The 27,326-nt window shown below is 39.4% G+C and overlaps 3 protein-coding genes across 5 annotated transcripts in view; 2 read left to right on the top strand and 1 right to left on the bottom strand.

Moving 5' to 3' along the window:
• Positions 1-10,870, bottom strand: part of LOC102517997 — a 47,215-nt gene extending 36,345 nt beyond the window's left edge. Inside the window, exon 1 of the mRNA XM_032460554.1 lies at positions 10,545-10,870. The gene's annotated coding sequence lies outside the window, so the exon portion shown is untranslated. The remainder of the gene's footprint in view (positions 1-10,544) is intronic.
• Positions 10,871-21,455: 10,585 nt separating this feature from the next.
• LOC102518240 (histone H2A.Z) lies at positions 21,456-23,721 on the top strand. Its single transcript, XM_032460539.1, has 5 exons — positions 21,456-21,638; positions 22,070-22,147; positions 22,429-22,542; positions 22,892-23,021; positions 23,278-23,721. Exons 1-5 carry the CDS (start codon positions 21,636-21,638, stop codon positions 23,337-23,339), a joined length of 387 nt encoding a protein of 128 aa, XP_032316430.1. The 5' UTR covers positions 21,456-21,635; the 3' UTR covers positions 23,340-23,721.
• A 1,122-nt stretch (positions 23,722-24,843) lies between these two features.
• Positions 24,844-27,326, top strand: part of DNAJB14 (DnaJ heat shock protein family (Hsp40) member B14) — a 42,058-nt gene continuing 39,575 nt past the window's right edge. Inside the window, exon 1 of one of the 3 annotated variants that reach the window (XM_032460510.1) lies at positions 24,844-25,444. In XM_032460510.1, the coding sequence (XP_032316401.1) occupies positions 25,312-25,444 (133 nt within the window). In that variant the 5' untranslated portion in view covers positions 24,844-25,311. The remainder of the gene's footprint in view (positions 25,445-27,326) is intronic. The other 2 variants (XM_032460504.1, XM_032460517.1) reach the window with 2 other exon arrangements.

Below are 27,326 nucleotides of genomic sequence, written 5' to 3'. Positions count from 1 at the left end.
ATATTTAATAACTTGCAATAACCTATAATGAATAAGAATATAAAAATAATATATATGTATAACTGAATCACTATGCTGTACACCAGAAACTAATACGTTTTTAAATCAACCATACCTCATTTTAAAAAAAAGAAGGAAAAAAGAAACAAAGAAAGAAGACAAAATGGGAGTTAGAAGTATTAATAGAGGAAGCACGACACAAATATTAGTTATTCTGATCCCTAGTCCAGGGAGCTTTCTAATGCTTTATACATTGGGAAAGACAAGTTGCAGCGGGAAATTACCTTTTGGAAAATTCTAACACCTGCTCTCTAATGTAAGTCACGAATGATAAATTATTTACGGATTCCATATACCAATACTCAAATTTTGTACCAGTTAAGAGAAAACCAGACCTTATTCTTAGACTTGCGCAGGTGTCTTGTGAGTGAAGATTCCATTTCTAGTATCTCTGCCCCATTGGGCAATTACCTGCACAATATACTTTACCATTTAATGACTTGTATACATTTCAAGCTCTTTTTGTGAGATAAAAAGCCCATACATTAATCTGCTTTAAGATATAGAATTTTAGAGTTGGCAATTATCTTTGAGTTAATTCAGACCAACTCCTTTATTTTATAGCCAAGGAAGCAGAGAGTCTTAAGAAGTACAATGACTACCCCAAGGTCCAGCAGCTGGCTGAAGGTAATGACAGTGCAGGGCCTCGAGTTTGACTTGGCTCTAATACAAACAATAGCACTTTATTTTCTGATGATTCTTATAAATGGAGTTTTTCCATATGTACATTTCCCAGATAACTAAAACTTAAGCACTAAATAATTGTCAGCCATTTTTTGAAATCCATCTAATGTGTGTATTTTATACCTTCCTGCTTTTATAGACAAAGTAAATGGAACTTCACTTTGCCTTTCATGGATGACTCATTCAGCTTTATGAGTGTTGCTGTGTTATTATAAACAGAAATCTTAAGAGACTATTGAAATATGAAAAGCTTGGTCGATAGTAATTCTCTGTGTCTCAGCAAACACTCTGTAAATGTTTGTTAGTGGATTGGTTCTGTACTTTGGCCATCATATTCATCACATGTTAGTAAACGTTACTTTTCAATGGTTCAGCTTTTCCTCATTGTCCCCCACATCCCTGTCTTTTCAGATGTGTGGTCTAGGACTTCCTAGTCACTAAACTTGATTGTGCATGAAAATGTTAGTTCCTGTGGCCTGAGGGTGACTCAAATCCTCTTTTTCAGAACAAGGGATTGAGATTCATGGCAACTATTTTCTTCAGGGGCTTAAAAACAAAAGTTGGTCTGATTCAAATTGAAGGCTAATTCCAGATTGGCATGGATGTCTGTGTCCCTCCAAAATTCAGACGTTGAAATGCTAATCCTCAAGATGATGGAATTAGGAGGTGGAGACTTTGGAAGGAGATTATTAGGTCATGAGGGCAGAGTCCTGAGGAATGGGATTAGTGCCCTTATAAAGGGACTCCAAACAGATCCTTTCCCCTTCCACCATGTGGGAAGGACAGAGCAAAAGCCAGCTCTCTGCAACCCAGAGAGGGCTTTCGCCAGCACCTGACCACACGGGCACCTAGATCTCAGACTTCCCGCCTCCATGACTGTGAGATCGAAATGCTTGTTGTTTATGAGGTACCCAGTCTGTACCGGGTGGACTAAGAGAGCATGGTACCATGACATACACATATTATTTTTGCTTATTAAAAAATAATTTCTCATGGAAGAGAATCTGAAAATATATGTATTTATATATGTGCATATATACGTATAACTGAATTGCTTTGCTGTAGACCTGAAACTCACATTGTAAATCAACTACACTTCAATAAAAAACCAAAATTTAAAAATAACAATTGCTCAACTTTCTCTTCTCCAACCACGCCCTTTCATGTGCCTTCCCTCCCAATCCCCTTCCTCTTTCTGAACAACTCAGGCCTAAAGATGCTAGGTGAGGAGGCAGGGATCCACATAAAGGGACTGATTTGCATGCGGTGTCAGAGCCCACGAGGAATGAGAAGAGCATCCACATTGGGAAGTGGTGGTCCAGGTCGTGGTGTCGGAGCGTGAGAAGGGTGAGGGGGGCATCCATGCAGGGATAGGGGCCTGGAGGGAGATGTCAGCTCCCAAGTGGAGTGAGGAAGACCTCCACATGAGGACAGAGTCCCGGCATGGGGCCTTGGAGCCCAAAAGAGTAAGGTTGCCATGCTGGAGTGAAAGCAACCTGGTATCAGGTGTTGGAGTCAGAAACTGGGTGAGGAAGGCTTTCAAATGAACCTGGGACGACAGCTCAGGCAGGGATTCGGAGCCCGAAGAGGATGTCCACACATGGGGTCTTTGGTATAGGGTTTCAGAGCCAGAGTGGGTTGAGGAGGGAATCCACATCGGGGAAGAAGACCCAGATGGAATTGTCAGAGCTCAAACAGGATAAAGAGGCCATCAGCACAGAGAAAGGCTCAGTGCAGGGTGCTGAAGCCCAGGAGAGGTGAGCAGATCATCTGTGCAGGGGAAGTGACCTGGCCGGGTGTAGATAAGCCTGAGGGAGGAATGTGCATTTGTAGCAGGAGGAAAGTAGCCTAGTGCAGGGAATCAAAGCCTAGGCCTGGGGCTGGGATGGGGGTGCTTCACATGGGGCAGGGGCTGCAGCAGATGGATCAAAGAAACGTGACATGGAAGAAAACTAGAATGAATTCTGTGTTGTTTGATTGGAATTGAAGGTATCAAACTCATAGATACTTATAGATGGCTGTGGGAATTAATGCAGTTGTAAATATGTGCATGTGTGTTTATATATCTGTGTGTATGTAGCTGTGTGTGCACATGTATATGCCACATAGTATATTCCCTCTCTATAACCACTGATAAGGCCCTGGAGCAGTGATCACTCCCACTGCCACCCCACTCCCAACAGCAATTGGCACACCAAGCACCTGGATCATGGCTTATACATCAGTCTCCAACGAAAGGGATAAGGGCTCTTTGAAAAAATAACTGATTCCAGAAATAGGATTAGCAAAGCACAAAATGAGCCTGGGTGTCTTTTCCTCCCAAAGAAATGCTCCAGAGAGATAGGAACATGTCAAAAACACACTGCATCCGCTGGAAGGGGCTCCTACCAGCCAAATCTGGGAACATTAGTCACAAGGGTAAACAATGGTAGTAAAACTTACAATGCATTGAATAAAATAAGAAATCATGGATTCAGCAATATAGCTAGCTAGCTAGATGATAGATAAAAAGTTTGATAAGAAATAGAATGAGGAGCAAAATTTCAAAGCACCTCTCCATAAAACACGTATTACAAAAAGAAGAGAAATAACTTCACAGTGGAGAAACCTGGCCATCTATCCCTTAATCACCTGATCCAAGTAAATGGCATCAATATTGGGACAAACTGAAATCATGAGCCACCGGAAAGAACACATTGAGAACAGAGCATCATCCTTGTGATATTCCCATTAAAGCTGCAGCATCTGAACATAATCATGAGGGAACAACAGACAAATTCAAACTGGGAGGTATTTTACAAAATAAGTGGTCTATAATCTTAAAAAAAGTGTCAGTCATGAAATTCAAAGAAAGGCTGATGGATTATTCCAGTCTGAGGATGAAAAAAACAAAACATGGCAGCTAAATGCAATCCATGATTCTATAACTTCATCCGTTTGCAATAGAGGACATTTTTGAGGCAAATGGAGAAACTTGAGTGGGGTCTGTGGACTTAATGTGGATTTGATGGTAGTGATGTAGGAATGGTAATGTCCTGGTTTTGATTGTTATCCTGCAGTTATGTAGAAGAATATCCTTGTTTATAAAGAATATACCTCAAAGTATTTGGGGGTGATGGGTATCAGGTCAGCTACTTACTGTGAGATGGTTTATGGAATAAAAGAGTTCTTTGTATTGTATTGTAATTATTCTGTAAGTTTGAGATTATTTTTTTAAATGTGTGTGTATTTTAATACTTATCTGTTCATGGCTCAAAAGTCACCTTCTCAGTGAGGTCTTCCATGACAATCCCTCTAAAACTGCAGCCTCTGCCCAGCACTCCACATTCCCCCATCCAGACCTGTTTTCTTCATAGTGCTTACCCTCAGACATTTGATATAGTTTACTTGTTTGTTCTCTATCTGTGTCCTTACCCAACTCCATCTCATTACAAGAATGTAAGTTCCTTAAACGCAAGACTCTGTTTTTGTTCACTGTTGTAAACCACTGTCTAGAACAGTAGCTCATATATGATGAATTTTCAAGAGATATTCATTGTGACTGAATGTAGTTGGTTGTTCAGAAACAGACTCTATTTTTGCTCTATAAATTGGTGGCTCTTTGATCAAAAATTCAGAAGGCATTTTGTTCCATTAGTAAAATGGTCTAGGTATATTAAATAAGGTAGGGGATTAAGGTTTCTTAGAACCAAATTAATTCTCTCATCTCAACTTCTAATTAAAAATAAAATCCCAGAAGTAAATATATGAGTAGATATCAATAAAGCAATAAAATATATCTCACAAGTTTGTAAAAAAATATATCACCATATATCTCACATATTAACATGTGGCTTATTTAAAGTCATCCTTATCTTGTACATGGATGGATGAATGAATAAAAAGAAGTGGTATATACATGCAATGGAATATTACTTAGCCTTAAAAATGAAGAAAGTCCTGCCACTTGTAACAACATTCATGACCCTGAAGCGCATGACACTGAGTGACATAAGCCAGTCACAGAAGGACAAATACTACACAATCTCACTCACATAAGGTGTCTAAAATGGGCAAACTCCTAGATGCAGAGCACTGATTGCCAAGGGTAGGGGGCAGGGGAAATGAGGAGTTGCTAATCAACAGGTATAAAGTTTCAGTTATGCAAGATGAATAAATTCTAGCCATCTGTTGTACAACATCATGCTTATAATTAACAATATTGTATTGCACACTTAAAATATGTTAAAAGGGTAAATTTCTTATTAAGAGTTCTTAGTGCAATAAAATAAAAATAAAAATTTAAAAAAATACATACCTTGCTTATATTCAGATTTTGTCACACAGTTGTCAATATACACAACTCCCTGAATATTAATTATTTCTTAATAGTCCACAGACCACTCTTTCATTAAGTCAAAATTTTGCCTCTCTAATATTTGTGAATTTCACTTATATTGAAAATGACTGTTGAGTATTATATTGAGTCTTAGAAATTTAGCACCATTATGCATATTTAAGCTGATTTTGAATAGAGTTACAAATTAGCATCAATAATTTATGGCAACTTTAAACCTTACTGGTATGTAGATATGTATTTTTAATTCACTATCTCAAATATTGGTAACATTTAAAAACATCTGTGTTTCTCCTCTATCATATAACTCTAACACATAGAAATTTGACTTCTTATGTCCTGGAAATATGCATCTTTTTTTAGAAATAGGGCTGCTTGTTGACAGCATCGCATATCTACAAGGCAATTCTGAAACCAGGGCAATGAAACAGTTTCTTGTGTAATGAAATATGGTTTCCCAGTAACTCTTAGTGTCCACTTTTTTGCTTTCTTGTGTGTGTTCCATTTGTGGCTTCAGATGTGCTCATAAACTAGTATGATAATCACCACAATTGCACATGGTAGCTGAGGAATAATTTTCAATATTGTGTAATTCATATTACAGTTGAATATGTAAGTCTAAATATGGCACCAGTCAAGTGCACTATCAATTCTTTATACTACTATACAGATTTACACATTGCCGTAAGAGACAGCACAAATTGCAATAAAGATGATGCCAATGAAATTTTAAATATTTGTAAAATCTTATAAGGTAACAATAATTTATCATATGCAAACCAATGACAACACTTGAAGTAAAATTCATCATTCATTACCAAATCTAAGTGTTACATTAAGAACTATATTAAAAATTCAGATGTTACTGCCTCAGCAAAATTTTGCCCAATTAAAATTCATTTTGAAAACTATTCAAATGTTTTGATGAATCAAGAAATATCTAATTTGGCATACTGTCAACATATATCAAATGAAAATCTTGATCATAACATAATTAGTGACATTTCTAAAATGAGAGCAGGAATAATTATTATGGAGTAAATAAATAATGATTTATTAATTACATATATCTTTATTTATACTAACTAAAAATCACTGGTCCATCAACAAAAGGCCAGACGTGCCAACCATAATTAAAATCAGTCATCCTTCACATATTCTAACTTGGAGTTAAATAACAGCGATTCAAAATTTTTTTTAATTTTTGTCATCATAATTTTTCCAATGCAGAGAGACAAAAGATATTTTATTTAACAAAGCTGGCTTAATTTTTAACATATCTATGTTCAGGAATATAGTATATGTATTCCCAAAAGTGCTAGGGTTTGATTTATTCAGTCATTACATAAATGTATGAAGTAAGTATTGTTTCATTCACAAGGAACTGAGAATTTGTATCTTATTTACCTGCCTCATTTAGAGTTTATCAGCTGTCACAGTTTGTGATATTAAAAAGAGATGACTCCCCATACTAAAGAATCCCATTGAAGATGCAAAAGAAAATGCAATAATAGGATAATAATAGAAATTGGTTACTCATCAAGATACTGACATCTGTATTGTTTTATTTCCTGTCCTACATAAACAGTATACTTCTTAGTGCTTTATTATAATCTAATAAATCTAATCTATTGATACTAATAGAATTATTGCATATATCATGTCAGACATTATTATGAATTTAAAAGATTCTCCCAGAACTGTTAGAAAATAGTTGACTTATTATATTATAACCATTCTATTAAAACCTTAGGGATGTGAATCTAATAATTAGAGTTGTATATTGACAAAGTTTTGTCCCATTAAATAGTTAAATAAATTGGTGATGAAGATGACAGCTTTTATCTTGACCCAGATATTTTTGAGACTCCCTGTCTCTAAAGTATACCAACATTCTTAAATGTGAATTATTCTAGACTCTTAGATAATAAAAATATATTTGAGACAAGCTTTATTATTGAAATATATGTTTATATTGTTTTATTGCCACATCTCTTTCTTCCCCAGAGTATCTCTTCTATATCAAGTAAATTTCCTATGGCTTCCTGGAAATGTATATATTCTATATTTTGAAGACTTCCAGGGCACATGAACCCCATCTTCTCAATAATACAGACAGTTTCAATACAGAGTACAGAAGAGCATCAATAAGATGTGTTTCTACTGGAGATGAGTGCGGAAGAATGGAAAGGATGCTTGAGGGGAAGATTAAAGAAAAAGGAGACATAGTAATTGATGTAGGCTTTTGGAAAGAGCAAAGGTAGCTGCAATCTGGAGAAATCTAGGGAAAGAAAAGAGATGTGTAAAGGGTGTTTTATGAAGTTTGCCATGTACTTTGCTATTTAAACTCACCCTCCTTCAATTTACAGCCTTAAAGTGAGTTTAATTTGTAGGTTGTAGTCTTTTCTAATGTCACTGAAAAGAAAGACTTATCTATTAAGATAAAATGTTATCCAAATCATTTACTATCTGAAATCATCTCTATGCACAAGTTGTACATGGAAATGTGTGGAGACAGTAGAGGGCTTAGGACAAAGCCCTGGGAAACTGCCATCCTGCAGTCAGGTAGTGAAGAGGCTATTAAAATGACAGATGGAGAGGAAAAAGATCAACCCCATAGATTCTGGAAATCAGGAAAAGACCGTGTTTGGAGCAGAGTGGTCATGTCCCTGAGAGGTAAGAAAGAGGCAAAGAACTGACCCCTGGGTTGGGCAACATGACAACATGGACAAGAGCATTTTTGGGGGCCTGATGGGAAAGAAACTCAGTTATAAGCGGGTTGAAGAGAGACTTGGAGGCGAAAACAAGAGACAATCATCTGCATAGTAAAGTCTTACAAGAAGGTTTTCAGCGGGGAGCAAAGAAAATGTGGCTGCTGGAGGGAGGCCTATGGGAGGAAGAGGAACTCTTTCTTACCTGTAACCAGAGAAAAGCAGGACAGATGGGTGCGGATGGGGGAAAGGGACACATTTTGGCATTAGTAGGAAGAGCAGGTTTTCATGAAATGAGGTCGTGGATTGAGATGAAGGGTGCAGAGGTGGGTTAGGTTACTGATTCTTAAACGTAGCTGCACACTGGAGTCACTTGGCAAGTTTTAAGTCATGCTTGTGCTTAGATCCAACCCCCAGAGATTCTGACTTAATTGGCATGGGGTGAAGCCAGGGTGTTATGAGTTACCATATCTGCCCAGGTGATCTAATAGCAGCAGATTTTGGGAACCACCGGGTAACATTTTTGAGGATAGAGAAGGTATTAGGCATCCATTAGTTGCCTAAATCCAGACCACCTGCTATGTGGAAAACAAAAGGAATAGGACTCATTTCTTGCTTTCAAGGATTCTACAAATCTGTAAGAAATCTAAAATCTGTTCAGGAAATATGAAAATAATTTAGGAACATTAGCCACTTTAAACATATTAAAGAAAGTAAGTTACAAACCTATTCAATTATGCAGAATAAGGGGAAAAGGGATCAATTTTATTTATTTATTTATTTACTTGCTTACTTATTTACTTATTTATTCAATTGAAGTGCAGTTGATTTACAATGGTGTTGTTAATTTCAGGTGTATACAGCAAAGTGATTCAGTTTTATATATATACTTTTTCAGATTCTTTTCCAGTGTACATTATTATAAGCTATTCAATATAGTTCTCTGTGTTATACAGTAGGTCCTTGTTGTTTATCTATTTTATATATAGTAGCATGTATCTGTTAATTCCAAACTCCTTATTTATCCCTCCCCTCCCAACCCCCTTCCCCTTTGGTAACCATAAGTTTGTTTTCTATGTCTGTGAGTCTGTTTTGTAAATAAGTTCACTTGTATCATTTTTTTAAATTACACATATAAATGCATCATATGATACTTGTCTTTGTTTGACTTACTTCACTTATTATGATAATCTCTAGGTCTCTCCATATTATTGCAAATGGTATTATTTCATTCTTTTTTACATTACATTCTTTTTATATATAAAATGGAATACTACACATCTTCTTTATCCAATCATCTGTTGATGGGCATTTAGGCTGCTTCCACATCTTGGCTATTGTAAATAGTGATGCTATAAACCTTAGGGTGCATGTATCTTTTTGAAATAGAGTTTCCATCTTTTCCGGGTATATGCCCAGGAGTGGGACTGCTGGATCAACGGCAACTCTGTTTTTAGTCTTTTAAGGAACCTCCATACTGTTCTCCATAGTGGCTGTACCAATTTACATTCCCATTAACAGCATAGGAGGGTTCCCTTTTCTCCACAAGTGGATCAGTTTTAGAGATGATGGTTCAGGGAAGCAATATGAACAAAAGCAGATGATCAAGGAAAATATGGGAAAACATATTTCTGGGGAACTGAGGGACGGGGTGGGAGAGAGAGTTTTCACCATATACTTTTGTTTCAACCTCTTAAATGGTGAAACATGTAAAAATTTAACTTTTCAAAAATAAATAAATAAACTTTTTAATGGGAAAAGATCAATCTGGATTGAAAGACAAGAATAGTGAAAAGTGAAGGTAAGGAAATACAGAGGAGCCAGTTGATAAAGTACTGAAAGTGCTAACAGTATCCACAGAAATATAAGGTTTTCTCTGTCATTTCATCTTGAGAGGCAGAATACTAGTTTAAGTGGTAACATCATAGTAGTGAAATGAAGCTTAGCAGGCACAAAGTAAAAAGCCAGTGTGGAATCCTGTGTTTGCTGAGCTGATCTAAACTTTCTACTGATAGAAAATGTAGAGTCAGATGAAATATGTTTCTTATTGCTGTTCATTAGGAAAAAAAAATTGTTTGTTTCAAAGAACTTTGTAGCCCTTAAGTCATTAATCACTTTAAAGAAATATTCATGTTCTTTCATGTGGCTTCTTTTGCTGAAGAGAGGGTAGGGGATAAGGTTAAGTTTTCTTCAATTCTCTTTTCATGATTCACAATTACATTGTAAAGCAACTTCTCATTAATGCAGGATGTTTAAGTGCCTTAGACAATTTAGAGAAAAGCTCTGTTCAAGGGCATAACAACACTGAGTATTAACTGTAAACTGAAATGATAAATTGCTGAAAACAAGCTAAGTCAGTTAATGTGGCCTATTGCTCCACAGTATGATAGTAAATACTGTAAGTTTTTCAATAGGTGGAACTATGTTAGGTGCTGAAATAAAACACACAAACACAAAACTTGATATGTTAAAGATAAGGCATAAAACAGTGAAACTGAGGTAATATTCTGCATTATGAAATTATCATTTCTTTACTCTATCTTTTAATGGAAAATTTTGATGTATTTATTTGCTTTGTTTTTTAAAATTCATTTAGATAGTTTTTCACCTTTGTAAAGTAAAAATAGTCACATGAAATATTGCCAGTAGTCATTCTCCATGCTAATAATGTTTTCTTGGTATAATGCTTAAAAATAATAGAGTTGAAAAAGTACTTCACAGAACGCATGCAATCTTTACAATAACCGTCTTACCATTCCCATTTTGCCCAAGAGAAGTGTAGTGGTCACAGACGCTGATTTGATCGATGTCTCTTAGCTGCGATGTGTCGATGTCAAATTCACAGTATCTGAATTCAGTTTTTCTCCTCTTTCCACTATTGCCTCATTGCTCCTTATCTTTTGTGGTCCACATTGGTACGCTGTGAACGCTTGTACAAATTCCCTGCATGTTATTTTAGGATAGCCAAAGCAAAACAAAATTAACAACAAAAACATTTACATAGATAAACTTGTCTATTAAAGGCAGTTGAGCACAATGTCAAACAATAAAGTATCCTTTACGTGGTAAAAAGAGAGTGGCTGAGAAGCCAGCCTGGTGCATTCAAATCAGATACTGGGGTTGCCCTTTATTAAAAAAAAAATTTTAAGGACAAAACATGATGCAAAACATAGTTTTGGCCCCAAACAATGTTGAGGCCAAATGTGTTAGACTTAAAACTTTGCATGACTACAAAGCAAAATTTACAATTTTTTTCCTCCCCTACATGAAGATACCACCTGTAGCAGTTTCATCACCATTAAAATTTTTTTATTGAACTTTAACCAGAATTTTCAAAATGTAAATACCCAATTTCAACAATGTTTTGCCATACTGGTTATCTCTCCTGCCTTAAAAAAAATTCTTATTTTGGCTGGAACATTTTAAAGGAAATTCCAGAAATTCTTTCATCTTTCCTCTAAATATTTTAGTGTACGTCTTTAAAAATAATAAAATAAGGGACATGTCTTTGCATAACTAAATGCCATTATTTTATCTAATAACATTAACAATAATTCCTCAATATTATCTAATGCTAAGTTCACATTCAAATTTCCCCAGTTATCCAAATTAAAAAAAAAAAACAAAACTGTGGACAAAAATCGCAGCTTCCAAACAAGGTACACACACATTATCGGGTTGTACTGTCTCTTAATTCTTTTTTAAAATCTCTTAATCTAGAGCAGTGTTCTCTCTCCTTCTCTCTCCCCTTTCCTTGCTTCTCAATGCTATTTCCTTATTGGGGAAACCAGGTCATTTTCCCACATTCTAAATGTGGCTAATAATGCTCCCTTACATTATCTGTCTGGTGTCGTTTGATTTCCAGGGGCCAAGAAGTTAGTTCTAAAGAGTTGAATAGATAGGAAATGAACTACACAGCCCCATCTATGAAATATTCTTTTAAAAAGATTATTCCAGGTAAACTTAGAAATATTATTCTCAATCTTCTAGGGAACATACTATAAAGAAAATGGTTTTGCCCTAGATTTATGACCTTTATGTGATTCATGTGAAAGTTGCAAAATGGGATTTTTTCCTAATTCTATTATTTCTTCTGTATTTATTAGCCAGAATCCTTTTGTTTAGAAGAATTTTTCCCCATCAATTACTTCAGTATAAATTGAAATATAATTCGTTGCAGAGAGACAGAATAAATGTTCACTTCTGCCCCTTTGGTTATCAACCTTTAGAGTGACGAGTTGGCGCTGCGGACACTTGCAACGGCATCCAAAAGATTTTCTTTCCTCTCTATTTCTCTCTCCTTCCCTCCTCCTACCCTTTCCTTTCGCCCTCCCTCTCTCCTCTCACTGTCCTCTTTCCTCCTTTCTTTTCTCTTCAGTTTGAACTCATTGCTTTTTCTAAGTTCAATGCATTGGACTTAAACTTATAGTCATTTCCATGTTCAAATAATCCCATTTTGGCCAGTGGGAGATTCTTTAAACTTTTTACGTGTCCTTTCTGAAAGACTGTATAGTTTCTGCCTCAGCCCTGAAGAAAGTCATTTCTTCAAAGATTCCTTTTAGTAGGAAATGATATTTAGAGACCAGGATCTCACCACGAGGACTGTTTACCGCTGGTGGCTTGTCATTGCTTCTAAGGCTTTTCTCTGGGGGCTAAGATACACGTTTTTTAAGAGGAGGAGGAAATTTGTATGTTCTCACTGATACTTCTCTTAAATATCAGGTCACAGGGTCTTAAATTTCTTGATTTTATATTCATATCTTTTTCCTTATGCTAAATTATTGATAATTAAGGAAATTAACATACTTAATAATTTGCTTTATCCAATAATACACATATAATAATTTTAAGAATAATAATACTGATATTATTCTCAACATTGACTATTAAATGAAGTGTAAGACTTCTTGGTAGTTTTTCATGTCTTTATAGTTCATCCCACTGAAGACTGAGACTAATACTGTTTCTGAGTTTACTTGTAATAATTTCTTTTCTCTGTTAGAATGTGGCATCAACTTAATAGCCAGTTAGGTTTTTTAGTTCGGCTTGCTTTCAATATTTACAGATTTCTCATTAAATGTTTTAATTACATAAAAGCATTTACAACATACCAAAGTAAAAACTGTAAAACAAGAAGTTTTGCTTCCATCTCTGTCTACTCTACCTTCCTTCTTACTGTAATAATTTTTATTAATTTTTGGTTTATCAATCCACTATTGTTTCTTTCTGCAAATATAAGCAAATATGCAACTTATACAAAACATAACGTACTAGATACCCTATTCTGTACTTTATTTCCTTCATTTAATAATATATTCTGAAGATCACTGTATATCAAGGTATAAATATCATTCACTTTCACAGCTCCATCTTACTTCATTATGTTGCTGCACCATAGTTTATTACTAAGTTCTCTATTAATGATCATTTGGGTTATTTCCAATCTCTTCCTGTGCACGAGTTACTTTATATTTTTGCAAAGCACATTCTTTTTCAAAGTAGGAAATAATGAAAACAAGCATTCTTCAGTATGGCATGTTTGCCAAAACTTCTCCTTCTACTGTGTAGTTTTAACAAATGAAACCAGCATCCCAATAATAACAGATTACACTGATATGTGTCTCTCCAAAACACCTCTACAGTGATTGTTTTGTTCTATAAACCAGGTGTATTAGTTAGGGAAGCCTAACTGCTGTAACAAACAAACTACAAATTTGTGGTGACTTAATACAATAAAAGTGCTGGTCTGGGGTTCCTGGTTGGTGGGTGGCTTTTGTGTGACTGATCATGAAGCTCTAACCTCCTTATTTTGGAATCTCCTCCCTTGCATACAACTCTCAAATAGAGAAAAAGAGGGTGGAGAAGACACACTTTTTAAAAGTGTAGAAATGACACAAGCCACTTCCACACACTTTGATGAGAACCCATCACATGGCTACCCCTCCCTGCAAGGGATCAGGAGTTCTGGTGGAACACTCAGGAAATAAAAATGCGTTTGGTGAACAATAAGTGAGTCTTGGTCATTCAGGGCTCTGTTATCTACTTCATATTGTTCAATAGATTTGCTCCAATGTTTATACATAAATCTATAACCCATATAAAGATCATGTTAGTGAAAAGGTACTGTGTCCTTTTTGCAAAATAGCCTTTGGACATGTGTGAAGTAAATGGAATGAGGGAGCCTATGACAGGTACAATCTTATAAATGTTTGTATTTTCACATGAACATTCAAGGCAAAGTTTCAGCACCTATGAGTGGCTTGGGAGCTTTGGCTACCTCCAAAATATGCAGTCTGAATAAAAATGTGATGCTTTGTAAATGGAATTTCAAGTCATGCCCCCTAGCCTTTGAGGCAATCAGATTGCCACAGGCAACCAAGAGTAGAGCCTCAATATTTCAGATCATTTTCTTTGGGAATTTTCAATATGTCATTGGAAGTTGAACTACAGTTTAAATCATCTGTAAAAAATGTTTGTAAACCAACTTAATAGAGAACACAGAATATAGAAATTTTCAAACATATATTTTAAAAGTTCTTGAGCTTTGATACATTTACAAATAATTAATACTCTTAAATATTATTTTATTAAAGCAAATCTACTAGTTTTTGTTTTTGGCAAAACTGTTTACTGGTCACTTGGAGTGTTATACATATCTATGTGTAAAAGTATTGTAAATTTGTTATCTGTTTATTTTTATGTATGTCATATGTGTATTTATCTTCAAGTGCTCTGTAATTCATAATATTGATTAAAGAAGTCCTCTCTGTAAAATTAGTGCCATTATACTATGCTACAAAATCGATGATGTGAAACAGGTTTTACATTTTAATAATATACAGTAACACACTCCTCTTTCCTTATAGATTTTTGTAAAATTCCTGAATGGTCAGCTTAGTTTGGAGAAAAAGTGACTTGTTTCATTTTTGACAATTAAGATGAGTATACTGTTTTCACTTTAAAACAGGAGATAAAAATCTAAACAAAGAGCCAGCATGTAAATTTCCATATCCTGTGGTGAAATATGATAAATGACCTGGCCAGCTCTTGCCTAGAGTTGTTGGACTAATCTATTAATGGAGGAAGAGTGTCTCAGGCTGTTTCCTGCTAAGAATCTGAGCAGGAGAGAAGGCTTATTGAAGAAATTAATGACTATTTCACGAAACATCAGGACACGAGAAGACAATGAAAACAGTATTCATCTAGAATAATAACACTGATGTCTTAAAGTTGTTCAGTTAGAGAGTGTATGAGTTTCGTTTAAGACAGAGAAGATCACAGGTATGCATGGTTATAGGCACTAATTAAATCCTCTCCCCAGAAGCTTTTTACTCAGAAGTACAAAGCTATAGAAAGAGCACAGAGAACTTCCATCTGGTACTTTTATCCCTGAATATCCCCTAAGTCTATTTCTTCATCTTTTAAAATGAAGATAAGCATGTCTACTGCAGACATTTTTAGGTTGAAATCGGCCTCTAGGTCAAATTCCACTGAAAACTCATAAAATTCCTTGTAAATGTACAGAATCATTAGGAAGTATTTTGAGCGGTTGATCTTGCTTAATACCATGTCTCAAATATCCTAAACCTAGTGACTCATTAATCATGGTCTGATAACGTTATCTACTTCTACGAGCAAAAGCACTGCTCTTTCATTCTCTGCCTGGACCCAGACAGTATGAAATGTCCATGAGAGTAATTCTGTAACAAACTGGAAAAAACACCTTAAAGCAGTTTTAATAGTTAACAAGATGACTCTCAGAAAGATTGTTAGCTCTATTATTTAACTTTCCCTAGGTTGCTCTGTTTTAACAAATAATTCCAAACAACCACCCACACTCCTACACACACCACACAAAAAATGAAGTTGGGAAAGTCTAAGGATGCGGAAAAGCCTTTAGATTCTGCTCTGAGCCACATCCACCCAACTGAGAGGACTGGGGAGTCACTTCTATCTGTACAAGGTTTTAATAATAGGTATGATGGCCACACCTTTTATACTGGTTTTACCCTGGGTCTGTGGAGTGGTGTGAAGTATGCATTGTTCAAAATTTTATAAAAAGTATAAATTGCATGTTTTTAGATCCTTGTCTATTTTGTGAGGGTGTGTGGCATTCCCTTTCCTCCTCAGGATGAAGTGGCATTTGGATTCTCTCTGGTACTAAGATCACTGTGTGAAATTTCAAACTTACAGAACTTAGCCAATGATCCTTCTCATTGCCTTATAACATTGGGCATAAAAGATTTACTTGACAACCAAGAGTTTTGATAAAACCCGATTTAGTCTTCGAATTTATGACATTATCATCTTTGGTAAACAGAAGAGAGAAATAAAGATCAAACACCGATTGTTAATCACCCAGAGCAGGCAGTATATATGTGACGAACACCATCTTGTTAGACGTTGTAACTACTGGCGTTTTCTGTTATCCTATGGAGTCATGTCTAGTGAGAAACAACACTTTGCTTCTCTGGATCTTTGGCTGCTCTTCAGCTTTCAATTCTATTTCCTTTTTTTCCTTGGTACTGTCATCTGTGGCATCAAATTAACTAAACAAGAAGGAAATTAGACTGAGGTGGCTCTTACGCTATGGCGGTCTAGAATCTAAGCCTGTAAATGCCTCAGGGTTATGAAATCGTACCTAAAGGCAACCGACTGCTTTATGCTGCAGCAATCAAATCCTTTCCTTTCTTTGCTCCCACACCTTCTCTACAGAAGTCTTTCCCACCGCAGCTCCTGCTGGTGGAGCGCTCCGAATCACTTTTAGCTTGGCACTGCTCGATTCCAATCGAGTTTTGTTCAAATAAACTCTTAAGCTTTTTAATACGTCTCAGTTTATCTTTCAACAGTTCTGCCATCATCACCTAATGTTTTTGTTAAGAATACTTCTTGGCATATATTTTTGAAAGTTTTTCTTTTACAAGCTCCTGTCTTTATTGCCAACACACTTAATAGAAAATTCCACTTGAATTCCCTGAATGTCAATTTAAATATTTCGTAACCTTCCCGACTTTTGCTCTTCCTTTTCTTTGCCCATCCACGTCTACCCTCTTGGCATCCCCACTTCGACAGATGCTACTTCATGTACTGGACCACCAATCTAAAACACCTGACTATCTTCTTTTATTCCCTCTCTCATTTATCCATGTCCACTTCCTAATTGTCAAAACCAGTTACTAAATCTGATTCTCCCTTCAAGATGTTTTACATCCTTGTCTTGGTTTCAGTATTACACTGGTTTTAGGCTTTGTACATAGGTGACATACATCATCTTTACGAGCCTTCTAACAAAAATTTTCCCTTTTGTGACTTCCCTTGTACCCCATGCTAGATTAGTTCCCCATGCTAAAATTGAGGAACATTGTATTATCCCCTTCTCAGAAATATCAATTGGTTTCTCAGTGCCTCATGGTAAAGTCCACTACCTTTCCCCAAGATTTAGGGTATTGACTTAGGTTAAGATTTAGTTCAGCTGCAAGTGACAACACTCCAAAATAAAAGTAGCTCAAAATAGATGTAAAAGTTAAAAGAGACCCAGGGCAGGCTTGATATTTCCGAGTATCAAAGACTCTTGCTTCTTCTATTGGATTATTCCTTCATATGTTCATTTCATTATCCAAAATGGCTTTCCAACTTTGGCTTCATTCCAGTCAACCAGAAGAAGAAATGGAGAAGAAGAGTCTTGTCTCTTGTAAGGAAATTTCCTGGATCTTGTCTGTGCTGACCACTGATGCTTACACCCTTTGGTTAAAATGTATTTTCATGGCCAAATGTACTTATATTCTGATGACCGAGTATCCCACTAAAAATTGGAAGCTCTAGTAGTGAGGAAGATGGGGAAATAAAAACAGGGTAATAACCAGGAATCTCTGCCACACCTCTACATTCTAACTGCACTTCCTTATGCCAACCTGTCATTGTTGTCAACCTTTCCCCTTGTCCATTTAAACATAATCTTTTCAAAACACTTCAGTCCATGGTAGTTTTCTGTCCTGTAAACCAGAGGAATTGTTGGTTTGGTGGCCAATCAGGTACTTATTTTGTAATAGCCTTATTAATGTGGTCTAAATGATTAGAGCATTGTTTAAATTTTCTTGTCTAATCCTCTCAGCTAGATGGAGGGAAGAACCTAAGCCTTATATGTCCTGTCTCCCAGCTGCTATCGCTTGGCCTGTTGCCTGGCACCTCGTACAACTGAATGACTGTGTTCTAGTTTACTTACCAAGTTGACAGCACTGACCTGGAATATATCACATCTATTCCTTTATTAGGGAAGGATTATGTATCACGTGTTATATGTGGTATTACAACCCATTTTGGTTGCATATATTCAGACTAAGAAGACAATACAGTATGTGTTAAATGTCAACAACAATCTTGAAATTACATTAAAAACATATTATAGAAATTTTTAAAAAATCATAGGAACATTACAATGCATTTTGCAATTTAGCTGGCTGTACAATTTAGCTGGAGGGATAAGAGTTATAAAATAGTTATACAGGTGAAATATTATTTGGGAAAACAATATCAACACACAGACTTCCTCCTTTACCCAGCAAATCCTAAAGATCAATAATAGATAATGAAAGGATAATATGAAAAGAGCCTCAATTTTTTATTTTAAAATTAACAGCAAATTTCAAAAACTTCTGAGGATTGTTAGATATGGAAAAAATAAGTGTTGCATTAAAAGAGATATTTGGCCCCATTTTTCAATTGTTTTTCCTGAAATGGCGATGGATCAGGTAGAGCAGATTCAGCTGATCCTCTTTGTAACCTATGCGCTATATTTGTGAGCTAAATGTGTGAAATCTGTGGTCATGGGGAGTGTATAGCTGGGAAATTTGGAATATAAATCCAGGATCTTTGTTTCACCAACACTGAGTTAAACACATAGGCTTCTTTTTATTTATGTGAAGAATTCAGGGAGAATTATGGCCTTTGTACCACAATATTAGTACATCATAATCGAATATATGGAGTACATTCCTCACACTTCATGAAAGCCTCTCACAGTTCTATGAGGCTGGTTTATCCGGTCCTGTGAATCTCTAGATAATAAATGAAGAAACTGTGGCTCAGAGTTCAGCTTACTTCAGGCCACACAGCTAGTGAGTGGCTGCCCAGAATTTTTCCCAGTTTTTCACTCTAGGTCAATGGTTTGTATTACACCACACCAGAACTCAATTATTGACAACTCATTGAGTCCTTGAAGGCCTATTCTCTCCAGGATGCCCTAGGTAGCAAGAACCAAGATTTCAATGGGGATTATCTAGCCAGAAGTATCCAACCTAAGTATCTATATCACGTAGGCTGGTATCATTTGAAATAGCTGGGACGTCTGTTTGTATTTGCTTAAAAACAGGTGTTTAAAGCAAGATGTATTTGAGAAATTTTTCTCAGTTGTGAGACTATCTCTCAAATTCTCAACATAAACTCCCAGGAATAGTAGTTAATATATATACTACTGTCAGAAAGGGGATAAAAATTACCCATAGAAAGTTTGCCTGAGTTAGGAAAAGACTATTAAGGAGAAAGGCAGTAATAGTGGGGCAGTCTACTTTATATTAGTTTAGTTTTTTATGACAAAAGAGCACTTACTAAGTAGCTGATTGGGTGTGGCATTGAACAAAAAGAGTTACATAGCTCTGGCTATGTATATTATATACATATAATAGCATAAATACAAGTTCAGGAGAGATAAGCTAAGAATATTAACACATATGAAATCTTCACAAAACTGCTGTGAAAAGTAGAGAAACTAATATTGTCCTATTCTCCAAAGGATGAGGAAAACATTTGAATGTATTGGGAAAAGATTTAGAAATCAAAGGTACTTTATTTCATCCCTCCCCAGCATCCAGTGTACAAGACACCGTAGTTTTTCAGTGCTCACTATGTGATAAACACGTTAGAGAGTACATTGAATACCTTCTCCTTTAATCTTTCAACAACCACGGGAAAATAGGTGTAACTATACACTTTTCACAGAAGAGGAACTTGAAGCTCCAAAAAGTTAGTAACTACGATGACACAATGAGAAGGTAGCAAAGACAGGAATTCTTGTCTACCTGCTCCTGAGCTCATTCTCTTAACCACTATTCAGAGAGGTAACAATGAATTCCTTCAGGTGGTCCTCACAGCAAAGAGCACATATTCCCCAAATTGGAAAAGGTATTACTGTTGGTTTGTGAGTCATATATCAGGAAGACAAAGTGGAGCTCAGGTTAACTATTATATCAGGTTTCATAGATTTTTAATGTCATTTTATCAATTCAGTGGGAGAACTGATTAACTCTTGCTATTGATTCCAACACAAGAATTCCTCAGTTGCATGGGGAAGAAATAAGGCAGCTTTGACTCAAAATTGTTGGGAATCTCTTCTCTGGAACTTATCTCCCAGAAATAGAGAGGTCCTCCAATTTGATAAAATCTTTCAAATTGAAACCCAAACTACAGTACTCAAGGGTACATATTTCAAAATTTCTTAACATCAGAAATACTGAATTATGTTTAAAATGTAATATACTATTAAACACTATAAATATGAAAGATTTAGATTAGTGTCTCCAAGCAGCTGGACATGTACACAGGTGTTATTAATCTATTAGTTGGAAGATGAAGTAGCTGGCATTATTATAGTACTGTGTGTACAGTACTATTTTTTAAAGCCTACCATTTGTAATTGATTACATGGACCATCTGTAACTGCCTGTGAATCATGTTAGAAGTTACCCCACTGACATTTACCAAACATTTGTCATGTAGCAAAACGTTTAGCATAGAAAAGTTGACACATAATAGCTTTGGGGTTTCACTAAATCAACTTTAGACACCTGGCTATAAGGTACAACCCATTGATGTGGAGTCTCCAGAAAAATATGGCTTATGATTTGATTAAAGAATACTGCCTCACTCCAAGCCCTCTGTGCCTTTTGTGACCAGCGAGGTGACTTTACTCCACCGTTTTTACCGTGAAACGATCCCGGGATTTTTTGGGGGGGAGAGGCAGGGGTTCAAAACTGATGAGGAAAGAAGGGAGATACAGCTGCAAATGGGAGCACAGCGTCGTGATCAGTTGGTGGCTGGGGACTCGCCTAGGGGGAAGAAACGCGGAATCGCTATCAATGCTATAGTTCGAGGAGTCGAGGCGCGTTCGCGCCACCTGTCAGACCGGAGGAGCAGCCAGGGATGCAGAGGGGGCGGGGTGGAGGGGACCCAGGGACCCGGAAGAAGGCTGCGGACCAGAGGGTCTCGTCTGTGAGATGCTCCTGTGGCAGGGGGGAGGGCGAGAACGAGGGCAGGCTAGACCCCGCGGAGATTTCACGTGGTCTACGGAACCAGGCTAAGAGACGAAGGGGGCCGGGGGATGGCGGGGCGCTACTGAGTGCCCCTCCCCTGAGCCTCTCAGCTCCTCCTCTCGGACACGTGACCACAGGCGGCGGGTCCCCTAACTCCCGCAGCGTAGCTCGCTGTGTTTCTTCCCTCCCGCCGCCGTGCCCTTCTTCTCCCAGTTCCCATCCCTCCACCCTCCCCCACCTCCTTCCCCACGCCCCAATAGCAGCTCGAGCTGCGAAGCGCCCGCCCCTCCGCCCTTTGCATCGCTTGCTCATTGGCCGAGGCTTCAAGGACGCGTCCCGAGGGCGGGTGGCAGCCATTGGTGGGATGAGCAATCCGAGTTCCCGGATGAGGGAACATTCTGCAGTATAAAGGGAGCGGGGAAGGCGGGAGACAGCGCAGTTTGAATCGCGGTGCGACGAAGGAGTAGGCGGCGGGCTCTCGCTGGGTGTCTGACTAGTCCTTTCTCTGCCCTGCTTGTTTGAGCTTCAGCAGAATTCGAAATGGTAAACTTCGCGGAGGCGCTCGAAGACTCCGCGGGTTTTTGCCAGCGGGAGAAAAACCCGTTACACACGGCGATGGGGTGAAGCGGCGACGGTTGGGAACGCGCGGAGACAGGATTTGGAAGAGCGGGGGGAGGTGTTTTGTTGGTGGCGAGAGGAGCAGCCTCGGATCTCGCGGCGGGCGGCGACGGTTGTGTGGCGCGCGCAGCGTCGCTGGGGGCCGGCGGGCGGACGGAGGCGCGCGGCCGCGGCGGGCGCGCAGCGGGGGGCGGGCGGGCGGGGTCGCCGTTGCGCCGCGCGGCGGGCCCGAGACCCCGGCTGGGCTCGGGGCCGCGCTCGCGCCCGGGCCGCGCCGCGGTGGGGGAGGGGCGCGTCACCCTGGTAATCCTATATTCTGCGTTCCTCCTTCCCTCGCGGGCGTGTGCGCGCCGCAGGCTGGCGGTAAGGCTGGGAAGGACTCCGGAAAGGCCAAGACAAAGGCGGTTTCCCGCTCGCAGAGAGCCGGTTTGCAGGTCAGTGGCGGCTCGTGCAGTCTGGGAATCGTGGCGTTTTTCTTTGCTTTTCCTCTCTTGTTTATCATCGCTTTAGAGGAGCGTTTCGTCTTTGCGTGGGTGATGGTGTCGCGACTTGGTTTACCGATACAATAAATATCGGGGGGGGCGATCACGTGTGTCTTTGCTGGGGCGTGTTGCTGCACCAGCGTCCGTGCCCCTTGCTTTGGTGCGCGGGTAATTTTACCACCTTTGCCTTTAATATCTTTGTGCATTTATGTTTGTGTATGCTTAAAATGAAGTTCCCGGTGGGTCGTATCCATCGACATCTGAAATCTAGGACGACCAGCCATGGACGTGTGGGCGCTACTGCCGCTGTGTACAGCGCAGCCATCCTGGAGTACCTCACCGCAGAGGTAAATGGGTGTACGCCTATAATCTGGAAAAGATTGGGGGGGAGGAGGGGGGAGGCGGCGAGAGGGAAGGAGGAAAGTGATGCAAGAAAACTCCCAGGCTCTGAACGCGGCTAGAAGCTTCTGACAACGCTAGAGGGGGCTGGTGTTCATGATGGGACCCTATTGAGCTTGAGTTTGCTGCTTTAGGAAATAAAATTGCGTGCCCCTTTCATTGCTTTTGCATATCTTGCCATTCAAGTAGTGGGGGGAGATGACAGTTGGTAGATACACGTTCATGAAGGTTAAATTATTGTCTGCATCTTGATCTTAAGGAAAGTTGGAGGGAGACTGATTAGATTCTGCCTTCTAGGTACTTGAATTGGCAGGAAATGCATCAAAAGACTTGAAGGTAAAGCGTATTACCCCTCGTCACTTGCAACTTGCTATTCGTGGAGATGAAGAATTGGACTCTCTCATCAAGGCTACAATTGCTGGTGGTGGTATGTAAATACTGACATTTTTAATTTCTTTAGAGAATTCTTTGCTGCCTTAATTCCCACTGGTAATTTTTAGTCTAGAAGAGTACACTTAATATATTTTCGCTGATCTGTAGTATGGTTGTATGATAAGATTTGATTTCTGTATATAACTTAGTGAATTTTTCCTTGGCACACGTGAGCTTCCCATTTAAAGACATATTCCAAATAGAACATTCAGCTGTCTTGATTTTAAACTACTGTTAATTTATCCTTCTAGGTGTTATTCCACACATCCACAAATCTCTGATTGGGAAGAAAGGACAACAGAAGACTGTCTAAAGGATGCCTGGATTCCTTATTATCTCAGGACTCTAAATAAATACTCTAACAGCTGTCCAGTGTTGGTGATTCCAGTGGACTGTATCTCTGTGAAAAACACAATTTTGCCTTTTTGTAATTCTATTTGAGCAAGTTGGAAGTTTAATTAGCTTTCCAACCAACCAAATTTCTGCATTTGAGTCTTAACCATATTTAAGTGTTACTGTGGCTTCAAAGAAGCTATTGATTCTGAAGTAGTGGGTTTTGATTGAGTTGACTGTTTTTTAAAAACTGTTTGGATTTTAATTGTGATGCAGAAGTTATAGTAACAAACATTTGGTTTTTGTACAGACATTATTTCCACTCCGGTGGATAAGCTCAATAAAGGTCATATCCCAAACAAGTTATGTATTAAATCTGCTTGATTATAATAGGAACAGCTTTGTTATGAATAGGTATACAGTGATAATTTAAGCACTTTTCTTAAACTGTTCATTCTGAAGATCTTAAGTCAAAAGGCCCAAGTTTTTTTGTTTTTTTCTTTTTAAAACTGTGTAAATGAACTAGAACTCAAGCAGAAGCTGGATCGGGGACAAGTTGATTGTTTTTTTTTTTTTAGGTTAAGCTTGAGCGTTTCAGTTTGTTAGCTGCAGTTAGCTTTTTGTGACAGTACTACGCTATACCACTGTTGTGGACTTGGCAGGTGGGAGGAAGGGAGAGGGCAGGTAGGGAAGTCCTGTATATAGCTACCTCCACAGAAGGAACTTTCAGTTTAGACTAACAGTGTTTTCTGTGTGCAATGCACTGTTTTTAAGGCTACTTGAGTTGTTCAATACGTGGTAACATTTTGGGGGGACATACTATTACCGTTTTACAGAAGAGGATTTCTTCACCAGTCCCGAGTTACCATATTTGCTGGCATAGCTAGCAATATCTTTACTGAACATTGTGTGAAAATGGTTGTGATTAGGTTGAGTGGATCATTTTGACACTTGGTTTCTGTCAAGTTCTTAGTTTTCGAAATTTGGGTAAGGACATTACTAAGCAAAAAGTGGGCCCTTTACCTGCACTGAGGAGGCCAACGTGACATGGTACAGCATTTCACAGGGGTAATGTGGAAATGGAAGAAGGGAGGAAACCAACAAGTAGTTAACTTACGTGATGGCAGTGCCTTCCCAAAGCTGATTCCTTGTTTTGGTCATGAAGGATTATCAGGCTTACGTTTTTTCACCAGAACAAGTGAAAACTACAAATTAAAAAGTGTTTGCTTTGTACCTCCTGAATATACTAGGAAGCAGTTTTATGGAATATGGGTCAGAAAAAATGTACCACTGACAAGGCAATAAAACAAGCCCCGTGTTCTGAACACCTGTACCGGAAGCGCTGTGTAGAGGCTGACAGCGCCGGCAGCGCGGTCCTCACCTGACCAAATCCTCCCAAGGCGAAGGGGGCCCAGAGGCGGGGCCTTCGATCCCTGGGAATTTTCCTGAAAACGTACGTCCCCACCCCCATCCGTCACCCGGCCGCCAGGAAGGCGGGCTGCCGCCTGCGCCGTCGAGCCGGGAGGTCAGGGACCGCCGTGCAGCCCATGCGGGCGGCCGGGTCCGCGCCTCGGCGGAACCCCCTGCAGGCAGCCGGTCTGGTGTCGCTCGCCCCCCACTCCCCGAGCTTGGTCGGCTCCGAGCCTGGCGGTGCCACGCACGGATCGCCGAGTCGGCTCGGACGGCCAGGCTAGGAGCTCCGTCCCGGGACCGGGAGGGATGCGGCTCGCGCCGTAGCTGCCCGCGGGGGGTGGGGAGGCCGCCGTGAGGAGGCGGAGCTGCGATCCCGCCAGTGCGCCCGGGCCTGCCGCCGCCGCCGCCGTCTCCTGCGCTCCTCCCCGCTCGCCTCCGCACGCCCCCATCCCCGGCCGGCCTCGCCTCCTCGGCGGCGGCGCGGCGGGTTCCGCCTCTCGTAGCTGCGCTCCTGCAGGAAACGGAAGAAGGTGCAAGCCATGGAGGGGAACCGGGATGAGGCGGAGAAATGTGTAGAGATCGCCCGGGAGGCCCTGAACGCCGGCAACCGCGAAAAGGCCCAGCGCTTCCTGCAGAAGGCCGAGAAGCTCTACCCACTGCCCTCTGCCCGCGGTGAGGCCCTCGATGTCTCTTTCCTCCCAGCCGGGTCCCCAGGCCGCCGCGCAGCGCGCTCCCGCCCCCGCCCCTGCCCCTGGGGAGCCGGCGGGGCCCCGGGCCTGCTCGACCCCGCCGCGGGGCCCCAGGGGGAGCATCCTGACACACCTCCGCCCCGGCTCTGACCATCCCGGCCCGGCCTGCCATGGGCGGCCCGAGACTCCCTCCTCCCCAGCGGGCCTGTGAAATGCCGGCTCTCAGCTGGCAGGCGAGAGTTACCGGTTCCCGAATGGGTTTTCGTAAATGTCCAGCTGTCATTCTCCCAGGAGATTCGTCCGGTCCTGTCTTAATGGAGCGGGCCTTTTACCTGGGTGTTTGATTGTGTACCCCCCCCATGTTCACCCCCAGATAAGGCCTAGGCCCCTAATAAAGGATGGGGAGCGGGGAACCTTAGTGGCTAATGTACACGTCTCTGGTTCCACCACCTCTTGAGTCGAAAACACTTCCCAAAGGAAACATTTTCGAATACCTGAGATGACATTGCTTTTCCTTGAGAGAGAGTTCCTTCTGAAGAGAGGAGCACAAATTTGGTAAGAATGATAGAGTCTAATGATTTGCCAAATAATATCTGATTTGATAATTAGCAAATGAGGCACATCTTTAGGAACCGAGTACTGAGCTTCGTTTAGTCGAATTCGGCCAGTTCATGTCCTGCTCTCTAGGCTTTAAAGTAATTATAGCCAACATTTGTCGAGCACTTACAAAGTGCTTAGTGTTTGTATGGATTATTTTGTTAACTCCTCAGAACAGTCCTAGAATTCATTTGGCAGGGTTTATTCATGTGGAAACAGACTTTTTGATGAATGAATGAATGAATGAAAAAAAAAACTATCTTACCCAAGGTCACACAGTAATTAATAACAAAGTCAGAATAGTACTTGACCTTTCCAGCTCCGAAAGGCCTTTAACCACTACATTCCATTGCCTGGTCATTAGGATACTGTTTCACTTGAGGTTCAAGGTATTTCCAGGTTAAGAAGAAAATTACCAGTAAATCAATAAGACTGTCAGGCTACCTGTTTTATTCTTATTTTCTAAATTTTTTTCTACGTTGTTGAAGCCCTTGTATTCTTTACTTTTCTCTATTCTTTTCTTTACATTGAATACTGTTGAATACTGTACCAGAGAGGACAGTAGAGGAAAATGAAACAAAAGGAGTTAATTTTTTTAAAATGTGGCAAAAACACAACAAAACTTACTAACTTAACCGTTTTTAAGTGTACAGTTCAGTAGTGTTAGCCGTTTTCACATTGTGGTACAACAGATTTCCAGAATTTTCATCTTACAAAACTGAAACTATGCAAATTAAACAACTTCCCATTTTCCCCACCCACCCAGCCCCTGGCAATCACCATTGTACTTTCTTTAAAAATTTGGCTACTTTAGATACCTTATATAGGTGAAATCATATAGTATTGACCTTTTTTTTTGTCTAGCATCTTTAACTTGGCATAATGTCCCTGAAGTTTGTCAATGTTGTAGCATAAATATGATAGGAGTTCCTCTTTTTAAAGGCTGCATAATATTCTATTGCATGTCTATACCACATTTTCAATATCCATTCATGATCTATTAATATATTTATGTTGTTTCTATGTCTTGGCTATTGTGATAATGCTGCTATGAGCATGGGTTTGCAGATATCTCTTTGTAATCCTGCTTTCAATTCATTTGGATACATACCTAGAAATGGGATTGCTGGATCATATTGGTAATTCTGTTTTCACTTTTTTTTTTTTTTGAGAAACTGCTATACTGTTTGTTTTCATAGTAGTTATGCCATTTTACATTCCCACCAACAGTGTGCAAGAGTTTCAGTTTCTCCACATCCCTCATCAAT

Source organism: Camelus ferus, chromosome 2 (assembly GCF_009834535.1).
Source record: "Camelus ferus isolate YT-003-E chromosome 2, BCGSAC_Cfer_1.0, whole genome shotgun sequence".
NCBI lineage: Eukaryota > Metazoa > Chordata > Mammalia > Artiodactyla > Camelidae > Camelus > Camelus ferus.
Note: the sequence above shows the minus strand (reverse complement) of the source record. Positions and strands in the feature narration are given on the sequence as shown.